General features: G+C 34.5%; 2 protein-coding genes and 1 pseudogene across 5 annotated transcripts in view; 1 reads left to right on the top strand and 2 right to left on the bottom strand.

The window, feature by feature from the left end:
• DNA2 (DNA replication helicase/nuclease 2) overlaps positions 1-7,252 on the bottom strand; it is a 33,335-nt gene extending 26,083 nt beyond the window's left edge. For both annotated transcript variants that reach the window (XM_006915573.3, XM_015592279.2), the window contains exons 1-5: positions 7,069-7,252; positions 5,501-5,674; positions 4,436-4,619; positions 2,721-2,866; positions 747-878 (exon numbers count right to left, since the gene is read on the bottom strand). In XM_006915573.3, the coding sequence (XP_006915635.2) occupies positions 747-878; positions 2,721-2,866; positions 4,436-4,619; positions 5,501-5,674; positions 7,069-7,244 (812 nt within the window). In that variant the 5' untranslated portion in view covers positions 7,245-7,252. The remainder of the gene's footprint in view (positions 1-746; positions 879-2,720; positions 2,867-4,435; positions 4,620-5,500; positions 5,675-7,068) is intronic.
• LOC102898193 lies at positions 1,070-2,703 on the top strand (annotated as a pseudogene).
• Positions 7,253-14,175: 6,923 nt separating the features above from the next.
• The window catches only part of SLC25A16 (solute carrier family 25 member 16), a 38,042-nt gene continuing 34,876 nt past the window's right edge, over positions 14,176-17,341 (bottom strand). For 2 of the 3 annotated variants that reach the window (XM_006915571.3, XM_025049359.1), the window contains one exon: positions 14,176-15,837. In XM_006915571.3, coding sequence (XP_006915633.1) covers positions 15,681-15,837 — 157 coding nt within the window. In that variant the 3' untranslated portion in view covers positions 14,176-15,680. Of the gene's footprint in view, positions 15,858-17,341 lie in introns of all 3 variants that reach the window. The other variant, XM_025049360.1, reaches the window with a different exon arrangement.

Genomic DNA, 17,341 nt, shown 5'->3' with positions numbered 1-17,341 from the left:
CGCTCTTCCTGGAAACAGCAGCACAGCTCCCTCCATTTCTTTCAGGCTTCTGCTCAAGCGTCACTTGATTAGAGATGTCTTCCCTGATCATTCTAGGGAAATATGGCCCATTGACTCTTCCTTCCTTCTTCCCCTCCCCACTGTTCTACACTGCATTTATCACAATCTGGCACACTGTTGTTTACTTGTTCAATAGTACAGAAGCTTCATGCAGCCAGTGGTTTTTTTTTTCCTGCTACTGTAAGCCCAGCACCTAGAACATTACTTGGCACATATTAGGCACTCAATAAATACTTGGTGAATAGGTGAATTATAAAAAAGAAAAAAAGTATTACCTATAAATTTATATCAACATTACTTTAAGGAGAGAAAAAGTAAAAAAAATTAGATGGCTAAACACAGTATTTAAACATATAGCACAAATCCATGATAATTAACATATGGCAGTCCACATGTAATAGTAACACAGAGAAATATATATGAAATTAAGAACTCCCCCAAATATTTACAATTTTTTTTATTTAAAATACCTACATACAAAAATTAGATGATTTATTATAATGAAAATGGAATTTTCTATTCATTAGATTATTATTTGCCCTAAAAAGATGCTCAGGACTATAATTTATAAAATAAGAAAATGAAATAGTTCTAATAACTCAATCTTCAAAAGGTTTTAATTTGACATACAGAATAAATCCTGGTCTAAACATAAGAACACCATATAAGCAAAGAGGGTTTCTTACAGAGACAGCTGCATCTGAGGGAAGTCTGTTGAAGTACATTTATTCATGAAATCTCCAGACCATTTAGAAAATGAAGGCAGATACTCTTCTACTTCTTGTTTTACTTCGTCTGGATTCAGATTTAAGCGGTACCTGCCAAAGTAAGAAATTAAATACAAAAGCATAAATATGAAAAAAGTGAACAAGGACAAAAATATCCAAATAAACATCCCGAATACCCATCGACTAATTAATGGATAAACAAAATGTAATCTATATATATACAATGGGATATTATTCAGCCTTAAAAAAGGAAGAGAGCAGGCATTTTCTTCCTGACTGCTCGTGGTATCTTTGTCTCAAGGCTACTGATAGCAAGATGTTGATAGGAAATGCTAAAATTGGGCACCTCGACCCCCACCTTAAAAGCCACAGCTGTTGCCAGATGGTCAGTTCAGAGATATCAGTCTATCTGACTACAAAGGAAAATATGTGTTCTTCTTTTACTTTAGAAAGGTAAAGGTCAAGACTTTACCTTTGTGTGCCCAACAGAGAGTGCTGCTTTCAGTGACACAGCAGAAGAATTTAAGAAACTGAACTGCCAAGTGATTGGTGCTTCTGTGGATTCTCACTTCTGTCACCTGGCACAGATCAACACTCCCAAGAAACAAGGACTGGGACCCATAAACATTCCAGTAATGTCAGACCCCAAGCGCATCAGTGCTCAGGACTCTGGGGTTTTAAAGGCTAATGAAGGCATCTCATTCAGGGGCCTCTTTAACATTGATGATAAAGGTATCCTTCTGCAGATCACCATAAATGACCGCCGTGTTGCCCGCTCTGTGGATGAGACTCTGAAACTAGTTCACGCCTTCCAGTTCACTGACAAACATGGGGAAATGTGCCCAGCTGGCTGGAAGCCTGGCAGTGATATCATCAAGCCTGATGTCCAGAAGAGCAAAAAATATTTCTCTGAGCAGAAATGAGTGCTGGGCCATTTTAGGGTCAGGCGGCAGTGGACAGCCATAAGAACAAAACTTCTTTTGTACTACTGTCATGCTTAAAACACGAGATCTTAGACTTATCCCAGATGTGGTATGGGAGAAGACTGGCCTTTCCTGCAGGGGTTAGGGAGGCCAGCCTTTCTTCTGAAGGAAATGGCCTGAACTTTGCTAGGGGTCAGGCCAACCGATGTGTACAGTAGTGGGGCATTACTTTTGACTTTTTGTAATTTCTATTAAACTGGAACCAAGGGGGGGGTGAAAAAAAGAAAAAAAGGAAGAGAGCAGAGGCCTATCAGTCCTCTGAAAGAGTTGGTTCAGCTGAGAAGACAAAATCGGCAACCCTAGCTCTGCCAACATTTCCCATATAAATAGTAAAAACAGAATTACGTCTCGGAAAGCAGACTGATGTCAACTAGTCTGGAGATCACAATCATCACTAATAAAAACATTTCCGTGAGAAAAGATGGGCTGCAGTAGTCAAGAAAGAAACAGAGACAGCAGAGTATGCCAATCCTTGCTGCATGTATCAGTCACTCATAAAATGCCAGTGATTAGCCATTAGTGGATTTACATACATTATCTCCATTGTAACAATGCAAAATAGGCATTATCACCTTTTTCAAAATCTTTAAGTAACTGCTTCCATCATCAAATCGGCAAAGCTAGAATTGGAAACGAGATCTATCGGACTGCCAAACTCATACAATTTTCAGTGTCATACTGTTTCTAAAATTAAGGCAAAAAGTTTTTCACACTCTCTGAGAGCAGCTAAGGAGTCTGTTGTGCACATATACAGAATATTTTTAGCCAGAGCTCTTGATATGCAATTTTAGAACCTTTTTCACAGAACTGCAGGTAATACAACCCTATAATCTGCATTCTAGTATTACACTAATTTACATTGACTAGTCTAATGGCCAAATAGCTTAGAGGTTCTAGGAAAGAAGTTATATAATAAAATTGAACCCACAGTGATCTCATAACTACTTACATTTCCTTCAGATGCCTTATTTCTTGAACAGTTTGAAAAGCAAGTTCTTGTAGCTTTTCTGGGTCAAAGCTATCATTTATTGCTTTCTGAAAAACTTCATGGAGAATTGTACCAATCAGCATTTGGCGTGTGGCTGGATCAGAATTCTACAAAAAAAATTTTTAATCATTCAAAAATTTTATCTCACAACATATTAACAGACATAAATGTGTATTTATTACCTATTTATTACCTACATGGCTAATGTGCACTGGTAAGACAAATGGTAAAATATCAACCTGTTTTTTATGGTGGGTGGGATTACAAGTGACTTCCACTTTCTTCTATTCAGAATGATCTGAATTATTTTACAAGTATGAGTTACTTTTAAAATCCATATATTTTCATTTGAAATAAATTAACCAATATAAAGAAGTTCAACATATTCTCAAATACTGAATGTAATCACCTCTAATTTCACTTTATAATTTACCCAAACAGAAAAGTCAATAAAGGCATAGCTCATAAACTCATGCAAGTAAAAGATATTATTCAAACAAAATTTAAACTTACAGTAGAGATTTTTAGCAAGAATTCTCTCCACTCAAAAAGAAACACTATTTTTCAATTAACTTGAAGCTATCAAAAAAGTAGATAAAGTTCACCAAACCATCCATTAGGAATTTTTTAAATTTACAGAGAAACTCTTGTACTATTTTTGCAAATTCTATGAATCTAAAATTATTTTAAAATAAAGTTTTAATAGATTAATATTCAGGTCTACCTTATAATATGTGGTTAAAAAAAAAGTTGATATTTTCCCTCAACTGAAGGAAAAAAGTGGATAAAATAAACTACAGTAAGTGACAACTAATATTAACAGAAAATCTATATATTTTTCTTTTTCTCTTCTTGCTCAGCTGTAATTTTGGTTTCCTACATACGTGTAGATTAATTGTGTAACTAAAACAATACTCTGCAAGGAGGAGGAAGCTTTTAACAAATAAAACCCCAGATTCAACAAATATATGGCATTGAAACAAAGGGGGTGAATCAAAGGCAGAAACTTAGACATATCAACCAAACATAATGCAAAGACCTTGTTTGGCTACTGAGTCTAACAAACCAACTGAATAAAAAGATATTTTTGATAAAAGACATTAGATATAAACCAAGCATTAGATTAAGAAATTACTGTTTTATTGTGTATGATAAAAATATTATACTGTATTTATATATTTTTTAAAAACCTCGTCTTCATTTACTTGCAAACTAATATGTTTGGGAAAAGCAGAAAAGGTACATAGGGGGTTATTATAATCATTTATGTGATTTATATTTGAAATTTTCCATAATTATTTTAAAGGCACTGTGACATTTATTTTTAGTTTATTGAGAATCATATGAAGCCAAGTTTTGAAATGTCTAAATGCATTAAATTACAAAATTATCACTTAATTAATTTCCTTATCATTAGAATTAATTATTTCATTAGCATTGACAAGATTCAAAGGATTCAGGCACCTGGCTTGGAGTCCCAGGACTGCCAATTACTAGCTACATGACTTTGGGCAAGTCACTTAACCTCTCTTAACCTGATTTCCCTCATCTGTAAAAGGAAGCTGATTAATACCATCTACCTCACAGGATTGTTGAAAGGATTAAGTAAAATAAAAGTGTAAAAGTGCTCTGTAAACTCTAAAACCCTGTAGAAACTAGCTGTTAATATTATTCACCCTGAAAGTTTCACTCAGGATAGCTCTTCTCATGCATCGAATACTACTGGCTATGCTTGTGCCAGAAATCAGCATGTCTGGATACAGAATCAAATATCCAAAATCTTCATTTATTATCCAAGTATGAGATATACAGTCTCCCTCCAAATGAATGATGTCCCCTGGCTCTACTGGTACAGAGCACCTAAAAACAAACCAAAGTCAAAGTATCAATACATAGTTTAGGTTCCTGCACTTAAATTTAGTAAGGAGGCTTCAAAAAATAAACATTTAATCTGAAGAAATATGTATTTCTAAATTTCTGGATTTTTTTTTTAAATTAAATACCAGGATGTAGTCTTCTGAATCAACTCCTAGTCATTTTACCCCTTTCCACCTTTGAAATACACCATGAGTTTTCCTTAAATCTCAAAATGGAAAACTGCTTTAGCATCATCTACTGAAAAAGCTATCAAATCTTTAATGGTATAATATAAAGCTCTAACTATAGACATGTTGTTTTAATAATTAATTCTCTAATTCTTAAGACTACAGAATATCTCAGCTTCTATAAGTTTTGGGGCATGAAGTCAAACCAAATGTACCAAGAATAAAATCCTATTTAACTAGTTCAAACCATTCAACTTGAAGCCTAGAGAAAAAACCTAGACAAATTTACACCTCCACCTTCTCTCTACGTCTCCACTTTGCCCCTCACATATCACACTTCACTTGAGTAGAGAAATCTAGGTTCAAAGAATGTTCTTATGCTGTAATTAATTTTCCTTGTAGTAAGAATCTGAGTTTTAAGCTGCCATCTTAAAATAGAAAAGTACCAGGAAATAGGAAGCTGTCATTTAATAAGTTCCTCTGTACTTATGCTCAAACGACAATAAAAAGCAAATTTTGGAATAAGGGATTTAAGATGTTGGAATAAAAGACAATTTTTATGTAGAATTAATTCAGGCTGAAATATACTCCCTTTATTAATAATTAAATTATAGCGACATGCACACAAGCCCAGGGTTTTAAGACGGTCCCCTTAAGAATCTTCCAGATCAGTGCTAAAAGTCACACAAAAATTACCAGTCATTCCTGAGGATGCACAATTCTTTATAGTCTAGCAACTGGGAAGCAGTGATGATTAGGTGCTTTTCACAGTTTCCTTCTTCATTCTGTACAACGTCGACGGCTAATACCAGGTACCGGTTATCCACTCCTCGGCTTAGGACTGTTTTAGAAAAGGAAGCTTTCACCTTCCTAAAATATACACATACAAAACCAATGTAACACAAGCATGAAATAAGAAGCTATCCAATCTCCTTTATCTAAAAACCAACCTTCTAGTTTTTAGGTTTGTTTCTTCTGGAAAGCTTACCACAATGACATTAGCCAAAACAGGTAAAAATTAAAAAGCAAGGACATAGAATATTATAAAAACTTCCCAGAAGCAATGCTTACGATATGGATTTTTCCAATTATAATCATTAATCCCCATGATTATGAGGATTAAGGAAAAATTGAAAAACACGAAACAACACATTCCTACCAGTGGTGCAAACTTTCTCAAAAAATAAATGAAAGGGAATGTTTTGGACACTATCCTCTTTGTAAATAAAAGAGATGTTTGTTATAGAAAAGCATACATAGCATAGGGGTTCACTGAAGTCCTACTGTAAGCTACAGAATCATATTAATCTTTAAATAAGGAGCATAGTTAGAAACCACCTAGTCCAACCTATTTAAGGCAGGAAATCCTTCTATGAAATCTCGCTGGGGATAAACCAGCCCCCCTGCATTGTAGACAAAGCAAGCTTAACATATTAGCTCATTCCTTCATAAAGAAACTCAGAAATTTCTTTCATAATGGGTAAATCAATTTCACAATACTTTTATCTATTGATCCTAGCCGCCTGAAACTATGCAAAATAATCTCTTCTCTAGAAAACATTAAGTTTCTCTTAAATCTTTCCAGTTTGATTGCGGTTAAGACTCCGAGGCAAAAGTCATTACCCCTCGAATTATAACACCAAATGTCTTTCACATTACTCTAAAATTACGTCACCCACCCTAGGTTCTAATATTTTGTAACCTCCTCATTCACCTACTCTACACAGCCTCAGGCCATGAATGTCCCAAGGTAAGCTGAGACGCCTTAAAGATCTCCCCAAAGGTATTGCTGATCAAACTCCCAAAACGCAAAGGTCTGTCAACAATAATTAGCACCACTACTGAAAATAATTATGGCTACTGAATAGTTATGGCTATTGAAAATAATTCCACACCATGATCGTGGGTCGTTTCCCCGACCATTCAAACCAACATGAGGATGCAGCGTTCTCCTTGGGATAAGGTCTCCAACTAAACGAGAAAAGCATCTCACAGTTACAATTTCCTTTTTTGAAGACATTTAAAGTGGCTGGGACTCTCCAAATTCGGGAAAGACGTGAAATCAAGGGAAAGAACTGCTGGGCAACGGACAGTCTCCAGGCTCTGGTACGAGTGGGGCCCCCCAAAAGGACCCTGCAAAGCAGACCCCAGCTCTGAAGGCTCGTCTGGCGCCCCAGAACGCGAGTCGGGTGGGTGCGACCTCTCCCGCTCCTTTCTTTCAAATCTCCCGCTTTGCTCCCAGACCCTCCCCCCGCTCCGCTTACTGCTCCGCCGGCGATTCAGCCTTCTCTCTGAAACTCTTCTCCATGAGCAGCTCCAGATCACCCAGCTGCTCCATCCCAGGTGCGGAGCCCGCAAACAGACGCCAGGTAAAATCAGGGGCACCCGGAGAAACGGGGCAAAGGGAGAGGAGCGCGGGTCCGTGAGGCGCCGTGCGCATGCGCCGACCAGCCGTGGTCCCAAGAGACCTGCGCGGGCAGCCCCTCCGGCCTGGGGCTTGTTCCACGTGGATCCCTGTGCCGGGGCGACCCGGGACCTGAAAGCGGCTTTGCTCCCTTTCCTTGGGTTTTGGTAAACAGGGTGTCTTCATAATCTGTCCGAGACTAGATGCTCTTGCCTTCTCTTTAGACAAGCCAACCCATTCCCAGCGCACGCTCTTAGTTGGAACCAGAACCATTTGCAGTTTCTCAAATCCGGGCCTCCCTTGTTAGCTTTCAGAATTTTGCGTTCCCTGGAAAACCACCTCTCTTCCTCCATTTTTTTTTTTTTTTTTTTTTTTTTTTTATGGAAAACTCTAAGAAAATACAAGCTGTCAGGTAGGAACTTTCTCGTCATGCTACGAGTAAGTCTATAAAACTACCAATATCCACACCGGCCTTAAAACCTCTTTCTACTTTTTTCAAGTTGAAAAAGCCATCCTCCTTCAATGAGCAAATCCTCTGCACTCAAAATGCCAAGGCCTGGAGTATTCTCAAAGTCATTGCTTCTTCAGTTATTCCCGCATTCTCTTGTATCAGTAATCTGTTCCTCACTATTGGATTGCTCCCAGGCTTATAATGTGGCCCAATATCTCCCACTTTTAAAAGATGTTACCTTCAAGAAATTTACCCCATTCCTCTCTTGACCACTCTCCAGACCAAATTTTTTTTAAAGAATTCTTTAAGGCTATCAATTTCAACTCCTATTCACTTTCCTTTTGTTTTTAATTTTTTTAATTAAAAAGCAATTTATTTTACCTATGTAGAATATTAACCACCTTCAAAAATAATATTACAGAATATTTAAAATGTACAGAAAGGTGTAAAATATAAAATGATCACCTCATAAGCCTGTCACCTAACTTAGTCTTTATCAAGAGCTGTCCCACATTCATTTTTATTCATTTTTATTGATATAAAAATTATGAGCAACTTCTTGAAAAAAAAATTGGAAAAGCCTTGCATGCAGTAAATACAGATTTTGAACCAGTGACGCCACACCCAAATGATTTTACTCCAACTTCAAAGGCCTTCCTCAGGCTCCTTTACTATCTCTTCCTTTTCTGCTCAACCTCTACATGTTAAAAGTCCTCGGAGTTCAGCTCTCAACAAATTTATCTATCTATTAGATCTCTAGGTTATTCCATCCATTTTCACAGCTTTAAATACCATCTCTATCTTGCCAACTCTCAAAGTTAAATTTATAGGCAATTATTTTCCCCTGAATTCAGGAATCCAACTATTTGACATCTATACTTAGAAATATTATTGGGGAGGGGAGGTTCTCAATTACAACGTGGCCAAAACGGAACATTTATTTCACCCGCAAACATATTATTTTTAATAAGAGCACTATCCACCCAGAGGATAAGGCCAGAAACACAGAAGTTATCCTTAATTTCTTTCTATTATTACTCACATTAAATCCATAGGCAGACCAATAGCTTCTGCCTCTAAAACTATCTTCTCTCCGCACCTTTCCATCTCCACTGTCACCACCTGATGATTATGTCTGTAAAACTGCAGTGGATGCCTACATGTGCTTCCCATTCTTTTCTCCCTGTAATTCAACCCTTTTCCCCAATACTTTATCATGAAAATTTTCAAATGTACAGAAAAGCTAAAAGAATTATATAATGAACACCCATATACCTATCACTTAGAGTTTACAATTACTGTTATGCTATCTTTAGTTTATCACATGTATATTTATCTAGTCATTCCCCTATCCATCCATGAATTCATGTTTTTTTAATGTGTTTCAAAATAGGTATCAGTGCATTTCACCCTTAAATATTTAGTATGCATATCATTAGCTAGAGCTTAATATTTATGATAGTTTAATTTTTTGTGTATTTACATGTAAAATTTAAATTTTACATAAAATGAAATTGTCAAATCTTATGTGTACGATTTGATGAATTTGGGCAAATGTGTTTAACCCAAACCCCTACTAAAATACAGAATGTTATCACTCCAGAAAATTTCATGCCCTTCCCAGGCAATTCCCTACTAGAGAGGCAATCACCAATCTGATTTTTTTTTCACCACAGATTAGGTTTGTCTATTCCAGAATTATATAATGGAATCATATGGTATGTACTATTTTGTATCTTGCTTCTTTCATTCAATATAATGTTTTTGAGATTCATCCTTACATGAGTGAATAATTTATTCCTTTTTATTGCTGAATGGTAGTCTACTTGCCCAGTCCCCTGTTGATGGACACCTGGACTATTTACAGAATTTTGCTATCTTGAATAAAGCTGCTACAAATATTCTTGTATAAGTTTTTTTGTGGACAGATGCTTTTATTTTTCTTGGGTAAATATCTTGGAGTGAAATTTCTGAGCCATATGTAGTTTTACATTAGATTTATAAAAAACTGCCAGACCTTTATCCAAGTGGTTGTAACATTTTACACTACCGCAAACAGTATATGAACATTCTAGCTTCTGCACATCCTTGGTAACATTTGATGCTGTCAGTCTTTTTAGTTTTAATTTGTTTTTCCATCAACTAATATTATTGAGTACTTTACTACATGCTCAGTCATTTCTACACTTTCTTTTGTAAAATGTTCAAATCCTTTGCCCGTTTTTAAAAATTGCATTGTCATTTTATTATTGTTACAGAAATTTTCTATATAATTCTGGACATAAGACCTTTGTCAGGAAGGTTTTGCAGGTATTTTCTCCTAGTCTGTGACTTGCCTATTCATCTTCTTAACAAGATCTTTAGATATGCAAAAGTTTTAATCTTTATGAATCTAATTTATCCATTTTTCTTCTATGATTTTTGCTTTCTGTGACCTAAGAAGTCTTTTCTATTTCCTAAGTAATAAAGATATGCTCCTACATTTCTTCTTGAAGCTTTATTGATTTTTTCATTTAAGTCTATGATCCATCTCAAATTATTTTTTGTGTATAGTATGAGGCAGAGATTGAGTTGTCCCAGGCCCTCCACACATGCGCCCATATGTATATCCAATTTTTCAAGTAGTACTTGTTAAAAAGACTTTCCTTCCCCTTTGGATTGCTTTGGCACTTTTGTTAAAAAGTCAAATAACCATATTAGTATCGGTCTGTTTCTGGACAGATTGATATTCTGCTCTTTTGATGTTTGTCAGTCTTTATGCCGGTACTGCACTGTCACAATTACTACAGCTTTATAGTAAGTCATACAGTCAGGTAGTGATATCATTGTTCTTTTTTAAGTTTGCTTTAGATATTCTAGGTAGGTCTTTTGCATTTCTATATAAATTTTAGAATTAGGTTGTAAATTTCTACAAAAAAGCCTGCTGGAATTATGACTGAGATTGCTTTGGATCTATAAATTTGAGAGAATTTATTTCTTTACAATATAGACGTCTATATTCATAAATATGGTTTATCTCTCCATTTATATATATCTTCTTTAATGTCTCTAAGCAACATTTTGTAATTGTCAATGTAGAGATCTTACAAATTTTGGTTAAATTTAAGTATTTTATATTTATTTTAAAATTATTTTGCAATTGCTTTCTGCTAGTACATAAAAATATAATTTTTATATTTACCTTATATCCTGACACCTTGCTAAATTCACTTGTAATTTCTAGTAGTTGTTTTGTAGATTCATTAAGACTGTCTATGTAAATAATCACATCATCTGTAAATAGAGGCAATTTTACTTCTTTCTGATCTTTATGCTTTTAATTTCATTTTCTTACCTAAGTTCACGGGTTAAATAGAAGTTGTGATACTGGGCATCCTTGCCTTCTACCTTATCTTAGTGGGAAAGCGTTCAATATTTCATCATTAAATATGATGCTAGCTATTTCACCATTAAATATGATGCTAGGGGTTTTATAGATACCTGTTATGGTTATCTAATACTACATATAAAATAAAAGCAAATCTCCAAATTTTAGTAGCTTAAATCAACAACAATCCTTTTTTAACTTATGAATTTTCGATTGGGGGAGAGCTTGTCTCTGTTCCACAGAGCATCAGCTGAGAGCTAGAGGATCCACTTTGAAGATGGCTTACACAAATGGCTGGCAAGTTGATGCTGGCTATCAGTTCCCCTACAGAAGCCACTTGGCTTCCTCACAGCATGGTGGCTGTATTCCAAAAGACCAAATGAAAGCCATTTCAACATCATGACATAACTTCAGAGGTCACATAACATCACTTTCACTGTAGTCAAATGCCCATTTAGCCAGATTCAAGGGGAGGGAACACAGTCTCTACCTCTTGATGGGGTGAATGTCAATGATACATGAGAAGAGCATGTGAATGGGATATATTATTGGAAAATATAATCTGGCAAGATGCCTTTTATCAGATCGAGGATGGTCTCTTCTAATGTGATTAGTTTTTATAATGAATCAATGTTGAATATTGCCAAGTGCTTTTTCTGAATCAATGTTGAATTTTGCCAAGTGCTTTTTCTGCATCTATTAAAAGATCATGGTTTTTCTCCTTTATTATTATGAGAAATTACACTATTGACTTTGGTTCTTAAAGTTGGCATTTCTAGGATAAACTCAACTTGGTCATGATAAACTTTTTATACATTGCTAGATTTGATTTGCTAATACGTTAAGGTTTTTTCCATCTTTGTTCTTGAAGGATACCGGTCTGCAACTTTTTTTTGTAACAACTTTGTCAGGTTTGGGTATCTAGGTTATGCTGGCATCATAAAATGAGTTGGGAAGCGCTATTTTCTAATTTCTAAAAGTTTGTATAAGATTCTTCCTTAGATGTTCAAGAGAAGTCACCATCTGAGCCTGGAGTTTTCTTTACAAAACAATCTTTGATAAATTCAGTTTCTTTAATTGGTTGTGCAGATTTTGTTTCATCTATGTCAGCTCTGATTGTGATTTTCAAGACATTTGTCCATTTCATCTAAGTTGTCATTTCCTTGTTAAAGAGCTATTTAGAAATCCCTTATCTTTTTAATGCCCATAGGATCTATAGTGATGTCCTCTTTTTTCATTCTTGATAATGGTAATTTATGTTCTTTCTTTTTTAGTTATTAGTGTAGCTAGGGACTTATGTTGTTGATCTTTTTAAAGAATGAATTTCGGGTTTGTTTTTTTTTTCTATTGTCTGGTGTTTTTTTAATTTATTTTTTTAACTGAAAACCATTGTTGGCATAGCAGAGTGATCCTTGTAAAAATATAATCAGACATTTTTATCCCTCTGCTGAAAATCTTCAAAGATTTCCCATTTCATTTAGAATAAAAGACAAAATCATTACCATATCCTATAGAGCCCTATATGATTTAGCCTTTGTGTACTCCTCCAATCCCATTTGTTGCTACGCCTTCACTCACAATGTTTCATTCATACTGGCATTCCGAAATTTCCTATGTCAAACCAAGCTTTTTCCTATTTCAGGGATTTTGTATGTGCTTTTCTCTTAACCTGGACCATTCTTCCCCCACAACTTTTTGCATGGCTGTTTCTTTTTTATCCTCTGTATGTCTAGTTAAAATTCAACACATCAAAAAAAATTTTTTTGAGCCATTCTAAAATAGCTATGATCTTTACATCCCACATTATTTTCTATCACATAATCTATTTACTCCTTTAATAAATTGTAATCATATGATTGATTGGTTTATATTTGACATGTTCAAATTTATTGACACATTAATAGTTTCCTTTGAATAGAATGCTACTGTGTTATACTGTGTTATACTGTGCACAGCATCATAGCTAGTAGAATAGGCTATAGATTCAAACCGGCTGAATTTGAATCCTACTTCTACTTTTTATTGTGTGAACTTAGACTAGTTACTTGATCACCCTGGGCCTCCCATCTGTACTAAAGGAATATTAAATAGTACCTATCTTATAGTATTGTTGTACTATAGTATTGTTATACTGCTTAAAACAAGGCATGGAACATAGTAAGTCCTCGGGAAATGTACATGACTTATTCTCATTGATTTCTAGTGCCTAACGCAGTGTCTGGTATTCAAAGAATGGATGTGAGGAACTGTATAAAGTGTACATTGCTATACAAGTGTGTCATGTATCATTGGCCCAACTCAGCAAGGCAATGCATTACTCATATAACAAGTTTTATTATTTGCCATTCTTCCTGGATCAAATTAGCAACAAGTTGGTTCATTTCTGTGAAATAAACCAAATGACTTTCTTTCTAAATTATTCTTTCCATGAGCTATTTGTGCCTCATTTCTCCCTACTAGAACATAAGATCTCCAAAAACAAGGACTAATCCTTCCTTCTTCCAATCAGTAAACATCACTGAGTACCAATTTCATGCCACATCTTGTGCTACTTATAGGGGTGAAGGCATGGCTTTACCCTTGAGAGAACCAACTGGGGGGACACAGGTAAACAAGCAGATACCATAAAGTATGGTACATACTCTATTAGAGAAATACTCCGTGTTAGATATTACTGAGCATCCAAATCAGATTTTAAGTACAGCTAACAGATCTCCCAAGGTAAGCCCCCATAATGCTGATATAATGCCTGGCACATAATGGGTGCTGAGTAAATAAATAAATGTTGAGTACCCTTGGGAAGAATAGGGTAAGAAGATTATTACATATACCCACTAACCTTTCCACCTCCATACAGGTAACCACTGAGAGCTAGGAGTGGTACCTCACTTATCAATCCCTAGACCAGACTACTGTCCCATTCTATAGATCAGAGGGGTATAACAACCTAAAGGCAGGAAAACAGTAATAATGGAGAACAAAACAGAAATAGTCAATCTTCAAAGAGAAAAGAATCTGGCAAGATGCACTTGGGTTATCAATCTGAAATAAATCAGATATAAATACAGTCATTATTTTAAATATCCTTCCATTCTGACTGCTTATGTTTAACATTTGTGCTTCAATAATGTAAATAGTTAAAAGAGAAATATTGTCAGAATATGAATAAAATTTATTTTTAATACCCTACGTATTCTATAAAAGACACAGAATGTAAAGTTATATTTAAAAAAATATTCACAGTCCTTTTTATTGATAATATAACTGAGGTACTTATTTTATACATTTAAATAATTTTGAGACTAGATAACAATATTTACCTACGGTGTAACCCAGAAATGAAAATATCCAAAATAGTCTAGGAACACATGTATTTCTAGCTGCAGGTACATTTATAAACCATACAAAGATACATATTTATTTTAAAATAAAGACTTTGAAAATGAAACTAGTTCATTTAATTTTTACCAAGATATGACAAGAAATCTTTTATGCAAAAAATAAAAAATTGAAGCAAAAATAACTTTCACCTTAGCTTTCTAATGTCTTAAAAACTACATCAATTCTACAAATCACTATTTCTGAGGACAAAACTAAAACTGTTCCCCTTCACTTTCCATCATGCTTATAATAAAACATAAAAGGTATTATAAACACAATAAATGGAATTCTAACATTTTAAACCATTTTACTATAAAGGACAGCAATTCAAATCAGTTTTACATTTCTATTTAAGTTTATATTGCACTAAAATTATTTTACATGGAAGAACTAGTTGATGTATCATAACATAATTCCTTAGAAAAAGCCTTTGACATTCACAACTATTTAATGGATATTTCAAATGGATATTTCAGAGTCCACTCAAATAAATTTTCTAGTATACATCAAATAATTTAACAACATGAATTTATAATGCTAATCTGTTTTGAAAGCAAAGATATCCAATATTTATTATTACTGCCTTTGGAAAATATATTGACTTTTTAAAACATTTATATCAGTCATAGTACTTGGTAATAACATTTGAGCAATACTTGAAAATTATTCATTTACTGTTGAGTCTCTATATGACTTTTTAAATACATTTATTTTTATTAAAAAATGAAGAGAAAAAGTATTTGTCCTTTTATCCAGTAGAGCAGAATTATGAAAAGAGAAATAATAAGAATAATACTTCAGTGCTGGCTTCTAAGCTATGGTTTATATAACTTAAAAATTCAGTTCTCATCATTCTGCTGCAATATAACCAAGCCTGTTTATTATAATAATAATAACAACCAATATTAGAGTTTTTGGGAATCATGATTACAATTAAAAACTTGGAACAGCATGATAAAGCTAATGGCGACCTCTTGAATCCTATTTTAAGTTAGTTCTATTTCCAAACAACACTTTTAAAAGGTTTCAAATAACCTAACTGATTAGCCAGCATCAGTTTAGGGATTTTTTTAAATGTTCTACGGTATAACTTTTGGCATCAAAAAGTATAGTAAGCACTTTTTATTTGTAATGAATAAAAAAATCAAGTACTAAAATACCAGTGGTTCCTGTGACAGGGTAAATATCCTCCTTCAAGTAATGTTCTCCTAAAAAATAAAATAACATTTTATTCCTCCTTCTGAGAGTTTATTAAGGAAATCACAATTTTTTCTTAGTTGAGGTGAAAAAACTGCTTCATAAGTTCATATGTTGTAAAAGCCACTGCTTGAGAGGGAATGCAGCGAATGTAATTCAGAGATAAACCACGATATAATCCTTTTCGAATTCCATGTTGTCCATAGACATACTTCAGAGTCTCCCGCATGGTACTGAAAGACAATGGTTAAATAACACCTTCATGCTCTTTCATGAAAAGACAATTTCAGGATCCATAATAGCTGTATTTATTTATTTATTTATTTATTTAATTGAAGAAATTATTTAAATTCCCCCTTCACCCCCCGCCCGCCCGGTCATAATAGCATTTTTAAAAGAAGCTAAAATGCCATCCTAAATAGCTTTGGGAAAGGAAGTGCTAAAATAAGCTAAAAATTCACACTGAAACAGCATTTCATTCCAAACTACTACAAGCACTAGTAGGGCTCATTAATACAATGTATTTTGTTTGTACTATGTAATTGCAGGGCTCATTAATACAATGTATTTTGTTTGTACTATGTCTGTGACATTTACTGTCAACACTATTTCATAATAATATCTGAAATGCTGATGTTATCTGTTTAAAGTATGACCAGTTTTCCTTTAAGCTTTCATTTCAGCTTAAGTTCTATACTATAACTAGCAGATGGTTACAGAATTAAAGCTTGAAGTACTATCTTTCAGATGTCAGCAATAAAGACTTTCTTGTTTCAAATGGTGTGTTCTTTCCTTTCAAATCAACATTTTGGGCTTTGCCTTTCCCTTTCAATAGACAATCTGAACTGAAATCTTCAAAAAATCTTTTGGGTGAAACGTAATTCAAGGTCCTGAAAAAACATTCTGCTTTTCCCCTGAGGGACAACACATCGCCAAACAGAATGATTCTAAATCTCAATAGATTATAAAAAATTCTAGAACTGTGCTGTGCAATAATGGTAGCCATAGCCATAGGTAGCTCCTGAGCACTTGAAATGTGGCAAGGCCATGTTGAGATGTGCTGTGAATGTAAAATGCACCCTGGATTTCAAATGGTTAGTATAAAAAAAGGATGTAAAATACAGAAATATTGAAGTGATATATTTTAGATATATTAAGTTAAATAAAAATATTTTTTAAAAATTTATTGTTTCAATGAATTGTTGAAAATCGCATAGATGATAGAGGCTTTGTCCCTCTTGCCCCAAATTAAAGCTGAGACACAAAGCAAACAGCAAGCAAAGTTGCCTGGGATCTGGATGAAAAGAAGCCCTAGGACTAGGGATAGAAATAAGAAATCACCCTGCAAAGGAAGAAAGTGGGAGGGGGCAGAGAGGCGAGGCTGCCTGGTCCCATAGGCTAAGTGGGACAGAGGCTACCACCATAGCAGCCGGCATCTGCAGTCCGCAGACACCTTTTTTTTTTTTTTTAATTTTCACTTTGGTTCGTGATTTATTCACTTTTAACCCCATTGATAGGAATGTAGTTGTTACCATTCTCTATTCCTGTTTTTGATGTTTTTTCTTCTTAAAGAAGTCCTTCCAACATTTCATGTAATACTGGCTTGGTGGTGATAAATTCCTTTAGCTTATTTTTGTCTGGGAAGCTCTTTATCAGTCCTTCAACTCTAAATGATAGATTTGCCAGATAAAATATTCTTGGTTGTAGATCCTAGTTTTTCATCACATTGAAAATTTT

Source organism: Pteropus alecto, unplaced genomic scaffold (genome assembly GCF_000325575.1).
Source record: "Pteropus alecto unplaced genomic scaffold, ASM32557v1 scaffold155, whole genome shotgun sequence".
NCBI classification, from domain to species: domain Eukaryota; kingdom Metazoa; phylum Chordata; class Mammalia; order Chiroptera; family Pteropodidae; genus Pteropus; species Pteropus alecto.
The sequence above is the reverse complement of the archived record's forward strand: the minus strand, read 5'-3'. Positions and strand labels throughout refer to the sequence as shown.